The sequence below is a fragment of the Postia placenta genome (assembly GCF_002117355.1).
Source record: "Postia placenta MAD-698-R-SB12 unplaced genomic scaffold POSPLAscaffold_2, whole genome shotgun sequence".
In the NCBI taxonomy this organism is placed as follows: domain Eukaryota; kingdom Fungi; phylum Basidiomycota; class Agaricomycetes; order Polyporales; family Adustoporiaceae; genus Rhodonia; species Rhodonia placenta.
The window spans coordinates 2785392-2808002 of record NW_020169833.1 but is presented as its reverse complement, the minus strand read 5'-3'; the positions used below and the strand labels follow the sequence as shown (position 1 = coordinate 2808002).

Sequence of the window (22611 nt, the reverse complement as noted above, 5' to 3'; positions counted from 1 at the left end):
CTTGACCAGGTCCGGTGCAAGCCCAATGCTCGTGAGCCACTTTGCAATGATCAGGTATGTGAGCCGGAGGATCCGGACATTAGTGTCCAGGGATAGAGAAGAAACGTAGGCCTTGCCATCATCAACAAACATGACAAGGCTGGCGGCAGATGGGTCATCGGGGAGCCGAAGGCCTGCTGCCTTCACATCATTGTGTGTCATCGCTCGCTGCTCAAAAATGGTGAGTAGTTCGGCAGCATAAATAATGGACAGGACCAGGGACACCGGAGAGCCTTGAGGGATGCTGTTTTCCACCGGCTGCATCTCGCTGTGGATGCCATCAAGGCATATCGCAGCCTCACGGTCACTGAGGAATGCAGCAGTCCAGCGGACAATCGTGAGCGGGAGGCGCATCCCGCGCATGACGTTGAGGAGTCACTTGTGATTGACGAAGTCGAAAAACCTCTTGATGTCGAATGTGAGGGCTGACATCACCCGGTCGTGGTTGTGAGCGGCCTCGACGTCATGGACAAAGGTGAGGATGGCATTGTCAGTGTGAAGTTAGAATGAGGACGTGCGTGTACCTCAAGCTGATTCACTGATGGCAGCTGACATCCTGCCGGTGCAGCAATGATCTCTTCGAGATGCTTTACCAACACCAACATGCAGATGCTCAAACACGCAAATAAGGCACAAGGTCGCAACGGCGGTTCGCCCGTCATTGCATCCGATAGCTTCCTGGCGTCAATTCCCACCGCAAGTCTCACCTAGTTTTGTTCATTCCCAGTAAGTGTAGAGTAGTGCTGCCGTCGGTCGGGAAAGACACGGCGTGAGCAGTAGCCAATCTTCCAATCGTTCCAAGTCCGTAGCCGCCGGAGATAATGCAGCGTCGACTCGGAGGTGCTGTTGTCTCATGAGCTTTGGTACCCGCTCAGTACAATTCGGACAGGAGTGGGGTTTTCTAGGTCAAGAAGCCCATATCGTCTCCATGGGGAACATGATTCGAGGGATGAAAAAGCTTTGATTTCAACCTACTTCTGCCGAGCAGGCTGTCTGATTCGAATAATGCAGCCTTCCCTACCCAGGGGGCATTGTACCCGCCGCCGTCGCCGCAGACGCTGCCAAGGGAACAACCAGGGCACCATTCTCCATGTCCCTGTCGAGGGCAATGCCATCGGCGTCTCTAGTGCATGTTTGCTCGTGAGGCGTGGCTTTCGTAGCGACACTGTATCGGGACTACTAGAGGTTTAATGTATAACGCAAGCTCTTCTCCTGCTCCGACTTTCACGCTGGTCCCGTCCTTGATGGTGGACGTGGACCGTACACTGGCTATATAGTCAGCGCGAAAGAGCAACGGCTACAGTCTCAACACCATGCTCACCATTGAGGATGGTGACCAGATTATTATTGCCCTGTTCTCTCCTTGTGGGATATGCAAGTCACCCACCTTCAGACTTCCTCAACAATGACGTCCACTTCGCTACGTTTCAAGCATCCATTACCATTACGGTAGAAGTTCGTGGTAGGTTACATTCTGTGTATATGTGTGTCCTGGTCGTAGCCGGACTCTAGCATGGGAGCGATGCCTGATGCGCGAGAGTGCTGTGTAAAGCTGGCCATGCGAGAACACGGGACGGGTGAGGTCGACCCCAACAACATCCAATGTAAGCCCCTGACAACTATTGAACGTCGTCGCATAGGCAGGCGCCAGCGGGAACTGTCTCCGGACAAGTGTATGTCCCGTTTCGAGGAGTGCGGTGAAAGAGATGCGCGAGATCAAGATGTCTTCCGGATCGACCACGCTGACGCCGCCTATGCCCCGAAGGATACGAACAGTAATGATACGTTTGCCAAGCGCACGGATGAGCACACGAGTGTTCTTTACCATGCCGCGCTCAGGTGCATAGTTGCACATGAGACGGTACACGCCGTTCACCTTCACTGTGAGTGCATGGGCGGGTACGCCTGATGGCGCAAGACGGGGGAGGTCTGCCATGATAGCTTCTGGGATAGCAGGGTCCACCACCCGTTCCTCTCTCAAAGAGTCGGCGCCATGGTACGTCCGCTTTTCACCCTCGAATCGACCAAGAATCTCGTTGTTGTAGTCGTCGACTTGTTTGTTTGTAGGAGCGAGGATGGCGCGTTTGAGACACCTGGCCGGATCCTGCAGGACTTCTGGAGGATACGTGAATTCGATGAGATCGTCTCTGTCGCCGACTTTGTGAAGAAAGTCAAGCCAGACGTTCGGTCCAGCACCCTCGCCGATGGAGTCGACAAAATCAGCATACGGCAAATCTTCCGCGTTACGAATGGGCTGCGTGAGTCGATACATGGAGAAGAGCTCCCAAAGGGGTGAGGATATGATGGACGCAGACACAATCTGCTTTCGTGTGCCGTGGCGAATGACTGGGCATGTCTGGCGGAAGTCTCCAAGGAGGATGACGACCTTGCCTCCGAAAGGTAGGTCATTGCGCATAACGCGACGACATGTCTCTTCGACACATTTGAGAACGGCGCTGTTTGCCATTGGTGCCTCATCCCAGATGATCACAGCCGCCTCTTGTATAAGCTCGCCACGAGGGTCATGAGCTTCAACAGGAGACTCTAGCACCTCATCCTCTTCGCCGACCGGCACCTAGATAAAATTGTCACTTACAGTATACATTCTACGGCATGCACACTCACCTTGAATGTTGAATGCGTCGTCTTACCTCCTGGATATAGTTGAGCTGCAAATCCTGAGGTGGCGGTAGCCAACACAACTCGGCCTTCCGAACGTAGCTTATTGCATATTGCGTGTACCAGGAAAGTCTTTCCCCGGCCAGCTTTCCCGTCGACAAAAGCACGAAGTGGCCGCCCATCCGAGATAGCATTGAGGATTCCCGTGTACACATGATACTGCTCTGCGTTCAGCTTCGACGCAGCCCTTGAAGCACGTGTTGCAAGAAGCTCATGGTCCGCCCACTGCGCAAGCTCGTGTTCCACCTCACGACCGTGGAATGAGGGTTCAGGTAGGCCGTACACGCCTAGCGATTTGCCATGCTCTTCAAGAGAGCGGCTCATCTCCTGCAATGCTTGATTGATGCCAACATTGATGTTGTCGCTTTGGATGATGAAGTCTTGTGCGAATGCATCACGGAATGCGTGCCAGGTAGAGATGGGGGAGCGGACGTGGTCGTTGACAAGGAGGTGCACGAAGAAAAGGCGGAGCTGATGAGGAGTCTTCAGCATCTGCACAGCGTCTCTCAGCGCATGTTCTGCCCTGAGATCGTCCGCAGACAAACCGAGACTATTCGAAGGCTCCTGAGCCCCAGGTTTTGCAGCAAAGGGCGCTTGAGACTGGAGGAGAGACATTACATGTGTAGAGTAGCAGCACCTCCAGGTTTGCGGCGTCAGGTGAGAGGTGTTGGATAGGACTCACCGACCGAACAAAAGTACAGCACACAGGGGCAAATATTCGTTGGTCAGGGAGTACTACAACAATTGCAAGTAAAACTCACATGTTCTCAATAGGTTATGCCGAGCTGGCGGTATACAGGTAAATGTCGGGGCAATTCGACCCATGGCTGATTTCAGCATTTATTCGCTCTCCGACTCCAAGAAAATGTCCTGCCAACAGGGGTGTATTTAGATCACGAAGAGATAGACGAGTTTGGACACTGAGGCTGTCAGAGAGTGGCGGAATGTGTGCAGATCAGACAAACAGCATAGCAAATTGTAGCAGCGACGAGGACATGAACTGTAAGCCGAGAATGAAGAAAGCAATCGCTGAGACACGAGAGAAGGGCGGCTCGCGTACTACTCGAGCGGCAAATTGACAAAGCCATGCTAATCACGTGCACCGTGTTCTGTGCGCACACAGCATCCTGGGTCTTCGAATATTGGGAGTCAAATGCAGCTTCGGGCACGCCAGAGATATGAGAGAATGGGGATAGCGTGTTATCGACTGGAAAGGGTACCAGAGTTCATCGCATCCCTGGTACATACACTACTGCAACCAGTCAACCATTTTACTCGTCGTCCTCGACATCGCCGAACTCAAATATGCCCTGACGCTCTCGCTTCGCGAGGTTGACAGCCTCCTGGAGGTGCTTCACAACGTTCGGGTACGCGGGAAGATATCGACAGTTTTTGCGGTCGATGGTGGCCAGTCCCTCTCGCAGAAGCCCCGCATTGATAGATGCAAGGGGGTCGGTTTGTGCGGTGGGATCGGTGGGATCGATGATACGGAGGTGAAGTACAGGACCTTCTCGGTGGTCAATGTTTGCGACAAGCTTGCGACCTTCGCAGAGCTCGCGGAAGCGGTCAATAGCTTCTTGGTAGTATTCGCTCTCTGGTCCTACCAGTTTAATAAAGCTATATGTGAGGATCAGCACAATTGTTTTGTGCTGACGTATGCCATTTCACTTACCTGAGGCGCGCATCGTGAGCCTGGCCAGGCAGCGATCGGAACTTAGCGTCCAATGGCCTGACGTCTGAGAAGCTGACGGTGTCTTGGTTCCCATAGTCGATGAACGTTACCTCTGCCTCTTTCTTAACGGGCGATGCACGGCGCACTTTTGCTCGGTACCATGAGCCGTCAGAGAATTTGGCGGACACTAGGTCACCGTTTCTTGGGACAAACCCAGGAGCAGGGGCAGCACCTGCATGGTGCAGCGAGAAATCACGCATGAGCTTCTCAAGTGATGCAATGCCTGTGAACATGTGTACATCGACAAGGCAGTCCAGATACGTATACCGAGCATCCTACCTTCAGTGTTCAGAATCTGAACAGAAAAACCGAAGCCATTCTTGTCCCGAACGTCGCTGATGATGATGTCCAGGTATTCGGGTTTCAGTGCACCATGCTCGTTTTCGGGAATGACTTCCTGAACCTCCTCAGCAGTCTCGTCATAATCTTTCCAGACCTAGAGGAAACGTCAAAACTTCAGTTATCGATCCCAGAATTGCCACTTACGCTCCGCTTTTCCTGTTTAGCCTGCGCCTGTGGGCATGCGAAACGTTAGCCTGAATAATCAAAGGAACAAATTGAGAAAACGTACCTCTGCATCATAGAGCTGACGCGACCACGACAGACCATCTGCGGAATAAGAGTGAACTGTTGCAAGACCTTCGCGTACCAGTGTAATTGCGGCGTTGTCGGTCTTGTTGTAGTACAGCGCGCCGATGAAGCCACCGGATTTGTCGACGTCGTGTATTTCGATTTCAACATCGCGTTGCATGTAACGGCGCGTAGCGAAATCAGACGCTTCGAGACCGTATGGCTCGCTCTTTTCAGATGGATTGCGGGCCGTACGTGGCGCACGAATACCTGAAAAAGAACTCAACACATATTCATGACTGCAGAACTCGGAAAGACATACCACCGAGTACCAACGTGAGGACTTGGTTGTCCTTCGGCAGGTATACTCTGGACACGTGCATCAGTTGTAGCTACTCATGTGACGGCTAGAATATACTCGCTTGAATCGAGAGCCTGCAGCGACATAGTCAACAATGCCCGGAATCTTGCCTATTCGTTTGAAGCCATTCATAAATGGTGCTGCTCGGTTATGCGACTAGTGTAGATTTGAATGTGTTGAACAAAACGGCTGCAGATCACACGACATAACTTTCATACCTCTGAAATGTTCAGTGGCTGCCTCGGTGGAGGGTGTTCCTTGCCAGAATGAATACCGCGCCCCTCTGCTGCAGCACTGTGCACTGGTGAGGATACATAAACAATCTAACCGAAAAATGGACTCACGCTTGCTCCGCCTCCAAGAGCTTATCGTAATCAGGCGAACGGTCCTCATCGTCACGTCTGTGACGGAGAGCACTCGCCAAACCCTTCTCAATGAGCTGCTCGGCAATATTCCTTTCCTCGAGAAGTAAGGAAAGCCACAAAGGATCCACAGCAGGGTTCGACGTACGAGTTTTGATTACCGTAGCGGACGGTTACGCACTCCCGCTCGTCGTATTCGCCGTCCTTTGGACGAATGAAGTCGACATGTACCTTGACGTGCTTTCCAATCAGGCGCTTGCGGAGGAATTCTCGTGCTTCCTGCGCATAATATGCCTGTTTAGGATCCGAAAGTCTCATGGGCCAGTGTCAGACCGTAACTCGAGACGAGCGTGCCGATGTTCCTTACTTTGGGCCTCTTGTCGAGCTGAGCTGCAACCTGCGCTCTTTTCCTGTCTCCCGGTCAATGACCGAAATTTGATCACCGCTCCATACACGGACAACAGTCCCGTCGAATGTGCGAGAGCTACCGTTCACTGCCGTACCACTCGTCTTGGTAGATGGTAATGGTACGTTGGCATATAGATATCCGCGCTTCTCCTTTGCAATCTTTTCAGCCGCACGCAGTCGCTCCATCTGACCGCTGCCAGCAAGCATACCAGCGTGCCAGTCTACGACTCGTGCGAGACATGAGTTGACGAGCAGCTCTGCGATGTTGCCAGCCGGATGCAACACTGTACATATGACGATGTAAATAACTGGTGCTCGTGAAATGATTGAAGGGAGCGGCGTACCGGATCCAATGAAAATGGTGGCAGGCGGCGGGGCAGTCGCGTTTGCCGCAGATTGGAAAGGCGTGGTGGTTGCATTCGGCAGTGACAGCAGCTGAACGCGCACTGACCGCTGGAGAAGACGCGTCTCGGTGAAGAACCTAGCCTACATAATGGTCGACTTGTTAAACATGAACGGCGTCGTCCAGATATTGTAAGATGACAGTGGTTCACACTCACTTCGTCACCCCACGGCTCTGACACCTCGCCCAGCCGGCCGGCTGAGCGCGCGCACCGCACCCCGGCAAGGGCAAGATTAATGAATTGATGGTCACCCTCTGGCATCAGCAGGCGAAGACGGAACGTCGAACCATCCTTAACTTGCTCGACGATTGCTGTGTTAGCAGTGGTGAGATTGCTGACCGCCCTGTATTGTAATACACGCCTACCATCCAATTGGCGGCCCTTCCACTCTGAGATGAAGCCTTGTGAATCCGTGGGCATCATATAATGCACAGTTCGAGCCTTCGTGCTAATAAGCGCACGACGGCTTGAGCACTAGACAAGGCGTACCTTCTGGCCATGAGGGTTCCATACTCCTTTGCCCGAAGCCTTTGCTTCAGCTTCCAGGTCCCGCTTCACCAGATCGTCTTCCGTTGGCTCCCTCTTTAATTCCTTCAGCTTGGCCCACCCATTCTTCAGCAGTTCTGAAGCGAGGTCTACACCCCCGATTTCTGCAGTACCGATATCGCGCGGTACATCTTCGTTAGGTGGAAGTGCATGCGTAACGGAGAATGTAACGGGTTTGCCGACAATGAAGGCGCGGAGGAACTCGCGTGACTCGAAGGCCCATGGCTGTACCGGTGCAATGAAATCTAAACTAATACCTTCAGGAAAGGCAAGCTGCGTGCACGTACCTCATCCTCTCTCTGTGCAGTGCCCGGCCTAGGAGCAACAATATCGGCCAAATGGAGGACGCTATATGCACAGCCAGTTCCATGTGTATAGTTACTTCCAAAAGAATCATGACACGTACCGTTCCTTGGGCAATTGTCCCTCGGGCCCCGCGTTTCCGCGCAAGAGGAGGGAATCACCGGAGATTACAGCTAGATACTCCACAATGTTCAGGACAATGTAAAGAACGAATCGCGGGGTCCATACATTTAACGGTCTGCGACGTGTTCCGTGTCAGCGGGATGTCAGACGACCCAGTCAGCATGTATGTGTGCTACGTACCGCCTTCATGGCCATGGCTGCTCAACGTAAATATATGCTGATGGGAAGGTAACAAATGTGGGGGAAGGCGAGAGACGGAATGACGAAAGTCCAAGAAGTAGTGGTGAGCTGTGTGGATCTCAGACATACATGCATTTTCGATTGGCGCCACGTGGCCGGGACTCTAACTCGTCCATTCCTTTCTGGGAACCGACTTTTAGACCAGCTTACGGCGACCAGCGCAAGCTCAACGTCGACGTCCACAGCCTGCAGCCATGCCCTTCTACCAGATGCTATGTATCACCGCACATTATCCAGAATATGTATGTTCTTGGGGACGCTGCGTGAAGATAGTCTGATAGCTTGCGCGCACAGAAACACATCAAGGAGCTGGTCCAGCAGACTGCCATGCATGTCATGAACAAGGGCGGTGTAGTGAGGAGGTTAAACTCCTGGGGAACGCTTCCTCTTCCACAGCGCATGCGGCGGCATCAAGCGTATCACCAGATTGGAGAGTGGGTACTTGTATCTGACATGTTATTTGAGTCATTGACCGTGGACTACCCATAGCTACTGGACCATGCACTTCGACGCATCACCACGGACACTAAAAGAGCTTGACTCCCTCATGAAACGTGATCCACGAGTCGTACGCTGGACAATGCTCAAGCTCGGAGACAAAGTAGAGGATGTTGTGACTCCACCGTCGAAGACCACACACCGATACTAGATGTTGCTCACGAATGCTTGTGCGGTTAGCCGGTATTTGTATCTATATCGTTTGTCATAATCTGGCTTTCATCACTTATCCTGCACACCTATCATGACATGAAGGGCCTTCAGCAAATTAAGTTGACAGGCATGAATCTCAATAAGTCAGACTGCTGTCCTCACATTGGAAGTATGCCATCGTTGGACCTGATTCTTAAAAAGCACGTATACGTGGGACAGTGCGCATTCTGTGTCTCTTCCACTCCGAACTTATCATCGCTACTCATCCTCGCTTTCACGTCGGAGTGTCTCTGGCGAGCAGTCAGGAAACTCTGCAGAAAGAGGAGACTTTCACATGTTTAGGTGCGCCGTTGTAGATGCCGGGAGCTGACAGCAATGGAGTATCAGAGAAGGTCCGGTAGCAATGTATCAGACCCTAACCTCTATAGGCGCAATTAGGACTTTTTGGGCTGCAATATTCTGGTAAGTCGGCCGAGCCATCTTTGTTCGACCACTTCTTTTCCCACAGAACTCAAGCATAGCCACATAGCGCCCAAGGACAGCCAAACCTGTAGCATATAGCTGTGTCAGCATATGTATCGGTAGCTTTCTATTGACTCCCCCTTCGTACCAGACCGCTTGTACCAGAAATGAATTCATTCTGCCCTCAGTATAAGACTGCTGGCGCGAGTGCTAGAGGCGAGCCGCATCCTCTTGCTCATGCTCAACTAGAGGAGATCTGCATCCCGCTTGATACGCCGTCAGACTCGACAGAAGGAACAGTACGCCATGATGCGGTATGTGTTCGTGTCCCCCCCAGATGACACCCTATTTACACCGTCGGCGAAGGACCAATGCCCACGTCGAAATTCGCGTCCTACATGCCCCGATCTTACTAGCGATCCATGTCTCATACGCCAGGATGAGAACAACCCAATTCATGACGATAGCATTGTCGCGTCGCAGCAGACTGTTCCAGCTGAATCCCTCCATGCAATCACTCAGGTGAATGTACCCAGTGTGATACTCAAGCAGTCTACCCCTGACGTCGTGGATGCCTCCGACGCATGGGAAGAATGTGCGAGAGAGGTCTGGGACCGCGAAGAGGCTCTGGTAAAGAAGTGGAAGGACGAGATCAATACCCTACTGACTTTTGTGAGTGCTGTCGACCGTCCACCGAAGTGTCTAACCCCTGAATATTGATAGAGAACACCTGTATAGGCTGGTCTGTTCTCCGCCGCTTTGACTGCTTTCAATGTGCAATATTATTTGGCACTTCAACCGCAATCACCCGATCCAACGACTCAAGCAGTGTTGATCTTGGTTGGTGCTGTAGCCGCGAGTGGCGGCAGTACGGACATTATTCAGCCCCTGCTTGCTCAATTAAACGCGTCTTCGACTACTACTCCAATCTCTTCTCACGTGGTCTCTATCAATGCGTTGTGGTTCTCAGCTCTCGTGTTCAGTCTGAGTGCTGCGTCCCTCGCGATATCTGTCAACCAATGGTTGCACCATCATATCGATCACGCCGCATCCAAGTCACGCCAAAGCGTCCGTGTCTGGTATTTCCGACATCAGGGTTTTACCAGCTGGCACGTCCCTTTCATCATCAGCCTACTCCCCGTTCTCCTTCAAACATCCCTTGCGCTCTTTCTCATCGGTTTGGTCGAGCTCCTCTGGACCCTTAATCCAATCGTTGCGGGCATCGTCACAGCGCTCATACTGGTCTTACTGTCGGTCTCAATCCTGTCCACGTTCTTCCCAGCAGTTTCACCTAGCTGTCCTTACAAGTCTCAGCCTGCATGGTGGTCTGTGTTAGTCATCCAGCACATTCTCGATCTCATCCTGCCGATCGTTGAGCGATTCGCGAGTCTCACGACCTGGACATGGTGTCGACAATTCCTGCCTATCCCTGCTCTGTCTCAACGTATATTCACATGGAGAAGGCAGAATGCCATATCAGACTGGTGCGGTGCGCAGAGGGCTCGTCCGAGACTCATAAGCTGGCAAGAGTTCGACGACACCGCTGTACGCTCGCAAGTAGAGAATGCGAGCGCCAACGACACCTTGCTAATGCTGGTCGAAGCAGATGCCACTGTCAGGGATGATGATTTCCTCCGCACTGTTGTGCGACCTTGTCTGCAGTGGGGAGATCTCCCTGCTTGCCTCCCCGCCTTTTATCGCATACTGGAGCACAGAGCGCACGAAGTATTGGCTTCGACAGACCCTCCCACTCTCAAGTGGTCGCGTAGCGAGCAGGACGGTCAGGCGCTCATCGCGATGGGTCATATCTCCGTTGACATTATTGAAAGGATCGCTGCAAGCCCTACGTCCCATGACGCAGGTCATACGAAACATCTCATGCGTATTCTCGGGCTGCTGCTGAACCTTCTCCATGCAATTCCTCAAACCAATTCTACAGTGTTCAGTCGTCTCGTGCGCCTTGGTCCGACCATCGATGTGTCTGACGACGTTCACGATCGGTTGGCACAATTATTTCAGCTAGCGGGTGACAGGTATGCTATTAATACAGATGGTTCGCACATATTTATCTCTGCGGAACCTCAGTTGCTCATACGAAATATTCGCTAGACGCGCGTTTAGTGCTCTCGAGTCTCTCGATTGTGCGTGCGACCTGCACTCCCCAAAGATTTCTACAGATATCAAGTTTTGCTATACGAATCGCTGCAAGACTATCCGAAGCCGATTTTGCAGACGTTCGTGGAGACTTACAAGACGCATTAGTTGTAGTAGCCAAAAACTTTGGTCCGGATGCGATCGAACCTACCGCACGGGAATTGACTACAGACGATGGATGGGCGCGACTGAATGACGTCCTTAATGCATGCAGCGCTCTTGCGCAAATAGACTCTGCCATCTTCCCCCCCAATATTGTCACTGCATTCGAACGTTGTGCCTCACGGTGTCCTGAGGATTCTAGGCCCATCATATACGCTAAGATTAAAGACAGCTTAGCCAGGTTGCGCACACAAACGAAGTGCTTAACCTGATAGTGTGTTTTTCTTCCTTCTCCCATTTTGTCGTTGATATAATTTATTTACAGGTCGCTTGTCAAGCTCGCTTCAAGGTTAGAACAAGACGACAGAGATATTTTGGGGTGGTGCTGTAGTAACAAACGTAAACTGAAGTGATATTGAGCAGGATGGAGACTCTTATGCTTAAGTAAAGCTGCTTCAGAGAAAGTCGCAATAGTAGAGAGCACTAAACTTGAAGAAATCACCGACGATTTCAGACCTTATTCAAAAAAGGCAAAATTCTGAGACGTCTCTGGCGACGAGTGTCCAGGGAGATGGAGACGAGCTGCTGAGCAGACGACACGGCCGGGACGGGGAATATCACTTAAGTCTGGGACGTACAATACTTATCAGTGGCACTTAATATTGATCGGCGAGTTAGCCACTCAGGCTAGCGCCGGACGTCTCCCGCATCTCCACGACCGTACTCGGCCTCACTTCGTTTCGTTGGATTCTTTGGTGGATCAATCCGATCCTGGAACCCTGAACAGAATGGCGAAATCAAAGAGAAAGCGTTCTGGAAAACTGGCGAGGCCACGTGTTGTCAACTTACCAATGGAGCTTGTCCTCGAAATATTACTCCTGCTGGATGTTTATGAACTCCTACAGTGCCGATTGGTACACATATATCTTTGTCGCATGGTTGTTACTCAATTCTTTAAAGGTCTGTAAAGAATACGACCAACTAATCCACGGAGAAAAACGCCTGCAATACTCTATCGAGTTAGCCAGGACTGGCTGTGTGGATTGTCCTTCAGACCGGTTGCCAGTTCCCCAACGCCTTCTCACGTTGCAGACCTCGCAAGCTGCATGGAGAGACCTCAACTTCGGCACGAAGAAAAGTTTCAAGGATGATGCCTTTCCAAATAAGTATGTGCTGTGGAGATTCCGCGGCAGTGTCCTTGTCCTCGCCTATCTCGATGGCGAGCATGACTTCGAGGACGGTGAATATAGCTATTTCAATATGCTCGACGTGTTGTTTGTTCGATGTACCGGTCAAGAACAAGCTCATCGCACACATCGCCTTGGTAAAGTCTTCACAGGTCTTGCCATAGACCCGGCACAAGACCTGCTTGTGCTATGGGAGGCTCATCATTTTGACACTAAAGAAGAAGGTCTGCCGTGAGTGCTTTCACCTCAATCCATAGATCCGCATGGTAATTTATCACTTATATTATCGTTGTAGAATGACTTGCCTGTCTCTTTGCCACGGCACTCCTCATGAGCAAACCTCTCTACATTCGGTTACCATTCCTCTCCCCGATGAATTTGACGAAGATGCGGTACACATTCTCGGCGATTGGATCACAGTCTCGTCAATCAATACCAAACAAGCGACCATTGAGTGGAAGAGCGATACTGTGAATGTGCGTTCCTGTCGGTCGAGCCGTCTCATTCCATATTAAGAATCTAGTCTAGTCTGTGTCAGACCAGCGTGGTTGCATGATCAGCGCAAATTGCTTCCTTGTTCCCAGACTCCGCGAAACGGGAACGTTATCACTTAACGCATACGCCTACGTGAAGACAAAGAAATCCGGAAGTGAATTCCGGCTTGCGGCCATATTCGAGTTGCCGTGCCCTCGGGAGACCCGGGGCGTCAAAACGACGTGTCAAGCATTTGCATCTGGTTGCTTCCAACCCAAGCCATCACCGCTGTTCCCTCCCCGGCCCTACATTTCCGCTCCGGATCCGTTGATGGTCCTCCTCGAGATCACGTTCGAAGATTACGGGCAGACATACGAGGTATTTGTTCGGACACAGCCTATCATTGCTGTTATCCGTGCCTGGAAGCCCGCCCGTGCCCGAAAACAAAATTTCGTTACAGTCGCTTGGGACGACTGGGGCCCGGATTCTACGTATTGGTTTCATAATAATAGATTTGGAGACACAATCTGTTCACATGAGCCTCATTCCTGGCGGCATTCCTTCTATGGCTATCGGGCCCTGACACCGGCTGGACTGCTGGATTTCAATCCAGCGGATTTGCCTCCGGACGTCCACAAGGACAACGCGCGCAGACGGCGTTTTTCTATCGCAGAGACCCATTATGGGACAGTCGCGGAGGACTCGGACGCGTATTTCCAACATGCTGTTGAGACGAATGCGCCGTACTGCCGTCGCGAAGTCCCAGAGGAGTCGTGGCTGGCGATGACATGTCGTTATTGGATGCTTGACGAAGAGGTGCTGGCTGTGCTAGACGTGCGTATCTCGACTCACTATCTGACTCCTCATACTCGTGAACATTGATCTCAATCTCTGCGCAGCGCAATGTAAATGAATGGAAACCTCACAGGCGGGAGACCCTCTATATAGACAACCTAGCAGTACTAGTCCCTGGGCCCGAAACACCACGAAATGTGGCGCATTGCTGGGATTAGGCGCCGGGGCGAAGCTTATATTCCGATGTGTTTGTCCTGCTGCTATAGAAGGCTGACACTCTGCGTAAACCATCCATGAAATATAAGCACGGTATAACGATTACTGTTCCCACTGAAGTCACCATCAGGACTTTGGCTGGCACCGGTATGATGCACCTTGTTCTCGCTTCGGGTCTCGGACGAACTTTAACATATTGTACCCTTATAGTATGAATTGCGCTTTATCTTTCCCCAGTTGCAGCATGCTGATGATTGAATGGCTTTGCAAAGGCATCTTCCACAAAGTCATAATCAGCGATCCGCAGCTGCAACACGCCACCGAGTGAGTTAAGACGCATTACATTTACGTGGATAACCCCTATGACTATTGGCGAACGACTATGAGGTTTATAGGCGCATCGTTTCGCCTAGAGTGTGTGGTTTAGTCACTGGTGTCAGCCCTATGAGCGAATTGGGTTAGTCTCCTGCCAGAGGCAGAGTGGATACTCCCTCAGACCCCGCAGGCTCCGGATATCAGTATTAGACCATCGGGGACATCATGGACAATGTGAATAGCGGATCATCGTGCAAGGCTGCACTTGTGGTGTTTAAGACGGGGGCGCCAAGGAACCCGGGATCCTAGCCTAAATGGTGGACATGTGGATATCGGCATGGCATATACAGTAGTTCAGCACGGGAACAGGCTTGCTTTACCTCCTCGACCCCTTTCACGACGTGTCGGAGCATGTCCGTAGTCTGACACATGCAGGGTCTGGCTGTGTCGCCACCAGTCCGCGGATGGAATCGCGTGAGCGCTGTTCTGCGCGCAGCGCTACCGTATTGACGCAGCTGAGCACGCGTATACACCAAGCTGCTCCCATTCATGCTTATAGGCGCGTAGAAACGTTCTCAAATATCTGAGAAATATAACATGCGTGCTCGTATACGGTACACTTGTAGGCATGAATAGAATACCATCTCCCGCTCCCTTAGCTGCAGTTGTGACAAACCCTCCGGCTTCACGGGTATGGCAAACGGCCTCAAAGCCTCAGTACTCAGTGTCCGTGATAGAGTGCTGACAACGGAGCGGAGGCAAAGGCTTGCATCAACAAGCGAAGCGGACAGGCATGGAACTGCGTTCAGAGCAACTTACATTGTCGCGGTGGTAATATGAGGCCAAAACACGAGGGCTGGGAGTGCGACTCGGGAGTCGGGACCGACTGTCCCACATCGATGGGGAGTCGAAACAGAAAGCACGACGGCTATGCAGCTGGCGAAGAGCAAGTGCGACTTGAATCAATGCATATACAACACCCAGTCCGCTGGTCACATTGACGCACGCGATAGACAAGGACCTCTCTTCGCGATATAGATCACTGTTGCAGGCACTAAGCGCCAAGTCGCCTGAAAAGACATGCGTTGTTCGTGCACAGGCATCCATGGGTGTCAAATAGAGCGAATCCAATTAGCCATCAGCCATGCCAATTTCGATATTCGCTCTGCGTCGGATGCCTCGTCTCCCGCCTATGACACATGATGATCGACAGACGCAAATACACGAAATGGTCAACCGAGGGCGACCTGACACTTGCTAATAAGCGTAACGGACGTGGGCGCACCTGCGGATCGGCAGACGTGTCTGATGCGATTTTCGTTTTGCAAAGACCTCAGGATGAAGGCCTCGGTGTAAGCTCGCCGTGTGTTTGCGAAGCGTGCACGCTGGTGTTCATGTCAGCCCTGATCGACGATCTGCGCGGCTTCGGTTCGCTAAGTTCACTCTTTGAGGAGAAACTGCGCCTGGAGCGTTCGGTGGCCAATCATGAAAGGAGGGAACACCCGAAATACGCAGTCTGAGTCTGCTCGTCTGGGGTCGAACAGGAATGTTCAGGACCCGCGGCATAGTGACTGACGGGAAGCTCGCAGTTTAAACCTTGAAGGTTCTCTTGCGGCTGCCTACGTTGAGCGCGCCGAGGGTAGCCCCGAAGGATGGAGAAAGTTTGGCTTGCACGTCAGAAGCATGTGGAGCACGTCGCAGTCGTCCAGAAATATCGCACATGGCGCCGACGCCGTCAGGCCAGGTGAGAGCTGCAGCGTCACGCCGGCTCAAAAGGGCATTTCGACTGCTGTTGCAGCAGGCTCGGGCGCGATCGCGCACTGTATCGATCTCGGTTTGCCCTCCGACGTGAGGTAGATGACATATACTTAGCGACAGACGCCAGATGGCGCTGGGCGCGGCCATGTGCGAGGATTGGCTGTGGGGAAGCACTCAGATGCATGCAGTCAGATGCACGCTCGTCGCTCGAGGCCGACGCCCGACGAAGCATTCGAGGCGTAATTGCGAGAAGCCGAGAAGACGGTCGGTACACTGGACGCGTCGCGCCACGAGGATGTGGATCTCGCGCGCGGACGGCATCGCACGTGCCGAGGACGCATCTCGATCGGAATGTTTCTCGGCGGTTCACCTGGAATGCTCGCAGGCGGCAGAGCATAGCATGTCCTCGGCCGCATACCGTGTGGATGCGTGGTACGGGACAGCCATCGACGTTATAAGTCAGCTTACTGTCCAGATCCGCGTCATCACCGCAATTATCGGGTTTGCGGTTGGGCGGCAGCGACGAGTTGGACACAACCAGCGCTCTGTCGCGCTTGTGGCGTGGGAGGGATCGGGGCATCAACAAGGCTTGTTATGGAAGGTCCTGTCATCGGACGCCTGTATGAAGCCAAAAATGCACCCGGCAGTGCTTCCGCACGATGTGTTCCTCAGTTGACACTTCTGGCGCCAGATTCCCAGCACTCCATCACTGCTCGACCCTGACACGCCGACGGAACTGCCCCTTTCGGCTGTCAATTGCCAGCAGCCATGTTCTTGTTTATTGAGGTCGCCGGATGGCCAAGACCGCACCTCTGTCCGCAGCCGTGCTGTGCTCTGTCCGCTGATGGAAAATACACCGCTAGGCTTGTGCAGTAGCACAAGGGGCAAACAAGAGCCCACGCAGAACTGCGACGGGCCCAGCATTTGGCAGTGGGCACATGCCACAAGGAATGATTCTGCACATAACAAGCGAAGAACCGGCCGCTTTGAACGGGAATCTCGGACAAGGGTATGAAATACCGTACGGATGACGTTTTTAGGTGGCAACGACCATTTTTCACGGCGATGCGCGGCCCCCGAATATCCCTCAACGGGTCAGTGGCCTGTCCTGGGATCCCGGTTTGCCTTTTGAGACGACTGAGTTGACTTGTAGGTTTGTCCCAATCAAGCTTAAGACGCACGCTTCATGTATTTTACGCGCACTTGAGCCAAACGTATGTGACCCAGCTGCAAGGTTCTCAGCTGCCTTGCCGAGGGCCAAGGCTAGGCCGGAACGCCCACAGTGGCGCCCTTAATGAATGTTTGATTTGTCGTGTTCGCAGAGATGTCACTATCTCCAAGGCTAGGTTGCCGTGACAGTGCTACAGATCTTGGGAAATAGAGAGCTATTAAAGATGCGACCGGATGCACCGCGTTGCCCCCAAGCTTCGATGACCGCCGCGGCCTGCAGCCACGGTCGGTAATGGTCCATATGGGCGGCGCCGACGCCACATTTCTGACTCTTTTCTGCGCTGTGTGACAGAGCGGCTATGTCAAGGTTAGATGAATGCGAGCGATGGGGTGCCACCCTGCATTCAACAAGGGGGCGAATTGTAACGAGCGAAAGACAAGGATGTTCTGGGGTCCTGGCGCTACATGGAGGGACGGCGACAAATGGTGTCCGATGATATCGCCTCGAATGGCAGGTCGTTTGGCCCGGAACAGGCATCGATGACACGCGGCGGCGGGCGGTGAGGCTATCATTCCTGGCGAACGGAGGGGTGCGATTGGCGGAGGCGGGCGCTCGCTGGGGTGGACGAGGGCGCGGGTGGCCGGCACAGACCTGCTGAATGGAGGGGGTGGCTCGCGGCGGGATCCGCCTCGAGGGAGCCCTCGACCGCTGCCGGGATCTGTGCGATTGTATGCCCGGATGTGATGCTTCTCTACTCTTTGAGTGCACGTCCTGTCCCCCGCCGCGACGCGTGATCCCACAACGCCCGTCGCACCTGCCCCTCCCCTCGCCTTCGCCCTCCCCCGCCCCCAGCTATATATACCCGTGTCCTGCACCGACGGGCTCCCCCGGCCCAGGCTCAGCTCTTGCCCCGTGTGCTCTTGTCTTGTGCTTGTCACGCGTGTCCGTCTCCGTTCCTTCAGATCGAACGCTCGCCGCTGCTTGTTTGATCTGTCTTTGTGCCGTCCGTCATTCGTTCGGGCGCGTTCCTTGCATCCTCCTCTTGCTGCTACTTCCAACTCCGCGACCGTTCACCCGCTCCCGCTTGCTTCAACTCCAATGGACCGCTCCCCCGTCCCCTTCCCTACGTTGCCTCTTCAGGCGGAGGAGGTCCGTGCTCTTGTTCCTCTCACATCGATGCGTTATCCCGCGTGCACCGTTCTCTTCGGCTCATCTCGCTTCTATCGCTCTCATCTCAGACTCACAATGCGGACTCTCGTCCTGCTCTGTCCTCCCGTGTCCATTCCTCCCCCTCGCTCCCTAACCTCTGGTACGTCTCGCGCTATGCCCTGTGTATATGCATGAGTGCTAGTTTAATCCCCTTTTATTGACCCCCGATACTGATTTTGTCTTGATTTTATAATCGTCTGCAGGCTCCCCGCTCCTCCTGGGTCTGCGCCCCCTCGCCTCGCGCAACGCTTTCAAGCGCGATATCGCCCTCATCTCCGACCCCTCGACCTTGCGGCCACGCCAGACACATCTCCGTCAAAGTCGAAGTATACCCAGAGCAAAAGAAGCACCTCTGGCTCTCCGTGCCGTCCCGCTGTCCTGCTGACTCCCCCACTGACCCCCTCGTCGTCGTTTAACTCTACTACTAATGATGGGCCGTCCACCCCTCCCGAGGCTAATTCTCCCTTGCGTTGTGTATACCCCACCGACAGGACGTTCAACGGTCCTTCGTCCATAATTGACTCTCCCACGGCCTTGAAAGGGCACGCGCCACTGCCGCAGGGGGGATACTTGACGCCATCCAGTGGACGCTCGCATTCGATGTCGTCAGAAACCGACTCTGGATATGCTGTTTCTGCGACGAGTGCTGGCCCCGATGCCGTATCTGCACTTGCTGCCGGATTGGCTGACACGGATATCACCCCTCGAGACGAGAGAAAAGCCAGCTTTTGTGTTTCTAGCCAGCCTGCTGAGTCCGCCTCATCCGTGGATATCGATTTTAGCAACAGTACAGGCGAAATCGAGCCCAGTCATTTTCTCCTGGTCAGTAGTCGTACTCCGTCTATGTGTATATCGCATATATCCTGTTATTTTGTGTGTATGCTCACTATATGCACCACTAGGTCCGCAATGTGCCCAAATCCGCGTCTGGCACCAAGCTGAACGACTCCTTCGCTCCTCTTGGCGATATCAAGGGCATCCTGGTGCGCTTCCAGGCGTCCCATGGCGTTATCATCATCGCGTTCTTCGATATACGCGAGTCGATACGTGCGCAGAGGCAAATTCCTAGCCAGTCTTTGCCAGGCTTGGAAGAAGTTCGTCTTGATGCCAGGTTTGTGAACACAGAGCAATTGGAGGCTGTGAGTCTATGTGTCCCTATACCGCTGTCGCTGCGGAGGATTGACAGTGATCCACTTCTTTCCCCCACCTCCTTTCAGACCATTGGAAGATCTTCCTTCATCAACGAGACTGATGGTGCGCTCTTCGTTTCCGTTGGGGACCACCGCTTCCAGGCGCCAGCGTTGCAAAATCTTCTCTCGTCTTTCGGCGAACTCAAATCATTCGAGTTGGTGGACCCACATGATCAAGTACGTTCACGCCGCCGCTCCACCATGTCACAGGCTGATATCTTTTTGATAGACATACCATGTTGAATACTACGATATACGCGATGCACACAATGCTCATCGCGCCTTGCACAGTCGTACGTTCCTCGGCGTCCGTTTGCATTTGTATGCGAAGAAAGATCTGCCGCTCGAGTGCCCTACTCAATCGGATGACCCTTTCCAAATCACTACCACCTTGACCAGCCCATCATATCAACCTTCTTTGTTACTGGGATCTACGGAGGCCATTGAGGAGCAGAAGCAGCAGGCAGATAGAGAGATGCGTTTCACACAAGGCCAGTATATTCATACATCGCCGTGCTGAATACTTACCCAGTTGACTATCTGCAGGTCGGGTACGCCCCCGCAGTGTTAGTGCTAGTGAAAGCATCGGCGCTCCGGATGCTGTACGGCGGTTATGGAAGGGCAGGGAATCGCCTCAGGAGCACAGCCGTCGTTGCTCCAACGACCTATTCTTTGATTCTGTCGGCAAGGTGACTCTTCATGCTGCTGATAAGTCGCCACTCAAGAACTGACAGAGAGTACTCTTAGGTGATCGTCTCGCCTCAGACACCTTCTAGGCCAAGGTCTATCAGTATTGGCCCCGATGACTTGGCTGGAGCTGCCAGGCATCAACGTACGAGCGAACACTATGCTCCCCCATCGCCAGCCCATCAATTCGCGGAAGTCCCCCGCGCCCAGCCTTACACGGGCTCGCCTGCGATGTATGTTCCGCAGGATTATGCCTTCCCGACGGTCTCCTACCCAGCGCAGGCCGGCATATATGCTGAAGCCACTGTTCCGAGTGTCGCCAACATTCACTGGGCGTATGCTGCGCCTCCTGTCCCAGCCATCGAGTATTGCATCCCACCTTCGCCTCGAGCAATGTACCATCATCCAATGCCTGCCACCTCCAGGAAGCCCTCAAGCGCAGTTCATCAGCGACAAAATCATCGCCGCGATCCCAGTCCCGAGGAGTACGGACTTTACGAATCCCTGCACACGAACGCGTCCTATGGGCACGTCTCCCCGGGCGCAACGCTCGACATGCAGAGCGCTATCGATAGTCGCTTGCACAGTGGTACCGCCGCAGGCAACGGTAACATCAGCGAGAAGAACCAGCTCAATGTGGGCGCAATAGAACAGGGAAAGGACATGCGCACGACGGTGATGGTCAAGAACATCCCGAACAAGATGAGCGACAAAGACCTGCTCGCCTTCATCAACAAAGTGTGTCCTAGGCGCATCGACTTCTTATACCTGAGGATGGACTTCCAGAACGGTGGGTCGGATGGCTACAGTTGCAACGCGAAGATATTAATTGGCTTTTGTAGGATGCAACGTTGGTTATGCGTTTGTCAACTTCATCACTGTGGGAGATCTCTTGCATTTCGCGAAGACCCAGCTCGGCGTCAAGTGGTGAGTTATTTGGCCTTATGATTCTGATACAAACTCACAGCCACCTACAGGAATATGTACTCGAGCGAGAAGGTCCTCCAGATGTGCTACGCCACATATCAGTGCGTTCATTCTCACCTACTACTTACTGCGACTGTTTCTGACCGTTGTCATAGGGGCAAGGAGGCTCTCGTCGAGAAGTTCAAGAACTCTTGCATAATGGACGAGCGCGAGTCGTGGCGCCCCAAAATCTTCTATTCTGACGGACCGGACCAGGGTCTTCCGGAGCCGTTCCCCGCGCCGACGCACCTGCGCAGGAAGGAGCGGAGCTCCCACAACCGCGGCGCATTGTTTGTGCCCGGTCCTAATTATCAGCGGCGCGAAGCGAGCGAGAGTCCATCGCTATTCCACCGACGCCCTCATCCGCCGCGCATGTCTGCTCGCTGAAGGCATCCCATCCCAACTACGTTGCCTTGAGCATTCCCACCATCGCATATTCGCCACGATTTTCTAACAGCCTGCTGCCGTCGAAACTGTCATAACTGGTCTCTCACCGTCGAATATCTATTGCGTATGCCAGGCGACTGCGTCACCGGCTCGCATCATCCATTGGCCCTCTGCTGCTTCTGCGCAATCTGTATCAGGACCCTCGCTCATTCCAATCGCTGTCTCACAATCACCTCAGTCGCCACGCGTCACTGTTCGCATCCTTCCTCATGGACTTGCTGCTTTGCGCCGTCTCATCGAAAGCTATCTGTATTGTTCTTTTTAGTCGCTTCGTATCTGCTACAATTGCTGGAGTTATCCTGATATTCGTTGTTGTTCAGCTTTGCATGTAGCGGCTGTGGGGTCGTTCTGTGCCGTTCTCGGACGATGTGTCTGCAAACCGAAGTGTAGAACATGTATTGTAGATTTTATGTATGCGCCTAAGGGCCCGCAATATACCATCATCGCATACTGGTGAGTTTAACTTAACCCTGGCACAGCCTGCGCCAGCGACCGCTGGCAGGTGACCGCTGAAGAATCCAACGCAAGCGCTTGACCAAGTTGACTATGACAAGGAGAAAGAGGCTGAGATCCCATGGGCAACTACGTTGCACGGTCACGCAATTTTTGAGAGACCTGGTGGACAATCCGACGTGACCACTGATGAAATTTAACAATTGAATGGTGCAGAAATAAAGAGCATCTGCATATATTTCGTATTTCGTATAGAAGCCTGCGTCTCCGAAGCGCATTACGATCGAGCAAGAACATATTCCTCTGATCCTCAAGAGAAGTTTCAGCAGTAGTATACACGGTGGTGGCGAGAGGCGCTTGAGGGGTTTGTAGGATTGGTCTGGTTCAGGAGGGACTAAAGCGATGGGAATACGATAATTGTTGGTGATCAAGTTGTCATTAACAATCTCGAGGCTTCGAACCGGTGGCGACGTTGAAACGCGCCCACGTGACCGTTACTCTCACACGCGTTCCGACGAACATTTACTTTTAGCACGTCAAACGCTCCATTCCCGTTGCGATTCGCACCGTCTGACGCCTCGAGGAGTGCCCACCTGGTGACACAGCA

The 22611-nt window shown here is 53.1% G+C and overlaps 7 protein-coding genes across 7 annotated transcripts; 4 read left to right on the top strand and 3 right to left on the bottom strand.

Annotated features, from left to right (window-relative positions):
• Positions 1 to 1483: 1483 nt before the first annotated feature.
• POSPLADRAFT_1131752 (hypothetical protein) lies at positions 1484 to 1975 on the bottom strand (the record flags this gene model as incomplete). Its single annotated transcript, XM_024484127.1, has 1 exon — positions 1484 to 1975. One exon carries the CDS (start codon positions 1973 to 1975, stop codon positions 1484 to 1486), a length of 492 nt encoding a protein of 163 aa, XP_024343329.1.
• A 668-nt stretch (positions 1976 to 2643) lies between these two features.
• Positions 2644 to 2892, bottom strand: POSPLADRAFT_1081274 (hypothetical protein; the record flags this gene model as incomplete). Its single annotated transcript, XM_024482999.1, has 1 exon — positions 2644 to 2892. A coding segment is annotated over one exon (249 nt), but the record flags the coding sequence as incomplete, so codon positions are not given.
• Positions 2893 to 3989: 1097 nt separating this feature from the next.
• POSPLADRAFT_1043943 (hypothetical protein) lies at positions 3990 to 7722 on the bottom strand (the record flags this gene model as incomplete). The annotated part of the gene is made up of 18 exons (XM_024478419.1): positions 3990 to 4335; positions 4391 to 4673; positions 4730 to 4886; positions 4937 to 4963; positions 5022 to 5290; positions 5343 to 5389; positions 5443 to 5537; positions 5600 to 5675; positions 5726 to 5836; positions 5892 to 6056; positions 6111 to 6435; positions 6496 to 6637; positions 6712 to 6866; positions 6921 to 6996; positions 7045 to 7326; positions 7389 to 7449; positions 7508 to 7584; positions 7708 to 7722. 18 exons carry the CDS (start codon positions 7720 to 7722, stop codon positions 3990 to 3992), a joined length of 2709 nt encoding a protein of 902 aa, XP_024343327.1.
• A 239-nt stretch (positions 7723 to 7961) lies between these two features.
• POSPLADRAFT_1053167 (hypothetical protein) lies at positions 7962 to 8416 on the top strand (the record flags this gene model as incomplete). The annotated part of the gene is made up of 3 exons (XM_024480356.1): positions 7962 to 8009; positions 8062 to 8201; positions 8257 to 8416. 3 exons carry the CDS (start codon positions 7962 to 7964, stop codon positions 8414 to 8416), a joined length of 348 nt encoding a protein of 115 aa, XP_024343326.1.
• Positions 8417 to 9189: 773 nt separating this feature from the next.
• On the top strand, positions 9190 to 10989 carry POSPLADRAFT_1131632 (hypothetical protein; the record flags this gene model as incomplete). Its single annotated transcript, XM_024484113.1, has 3 exons — positions 9190 to 9552; positions 9619 to 10286; positions 10344 to 10989. 3 exons carry the CDS (start codon positions 9190 to 9192, stop codon positions 10987 to 10989), a joined length of 1677 nt encoding a protein of 558 aa, XP_024343325.1.
• Positions 10990 to 11924: 935 nt separating this feature from the next.
• POSPLADRAFT_1043941 (hypothetical protein) lies at positions 11925 to 17148 on the top strand (the record flags this gene model as incomplete). Its single annotated transcript, XM_024478418.1, has 15 exons — positions 11925 to 12096; positions 12191 to 12554; positions 12619 to 12799; positions 12852 to 13631; positions 13939 to 13955; positions 14046 to 14132; positions 14204 to 14265; positions 14783 to 14849; positions 15337 to 15486; positions 15713 to 15976; positions 16002 to 16482; positions 16745 to 16890; positions 16922 to 16975; positions 17035 to 17095; positions 17116 to 17148. The coding sequence occupies 15 exons, from the start codon at positions 11925 to 11927 to the stop codon at positions 17146 to 17148; spliced, it is 2919 nt and encodes a 972-aa protein (XP_024343324.1).
• A 1002-nt stretch (positions 17149 to 18150) lies between these two features.
• Positions 18151 to 21491, top strand: POSPLADRAFT_1043940 (hypothetical protein; the record flags this gene model as incomplete). The annotated part of the gene is made up of 8 exons (XM_024478417.1): positions 18151 to 18201; positions 18291 to 18361; positions 18465 to 19083; positions 19257 to 19628; positions 19681 to 19946; positions 20017 to 20140; positions 20199 to 20503; positions 21221 to 21491. 8 exons carry the CDS (start codon positions 18151 to 18153, stop codon positions 21489 to 21491), a joined length of 2079 nt encoding a protein of 692 aa, XP_024343323.1.
• Between the last annotated feature and the right edge of the window lie 1120 nt (positions 21492 to 22611).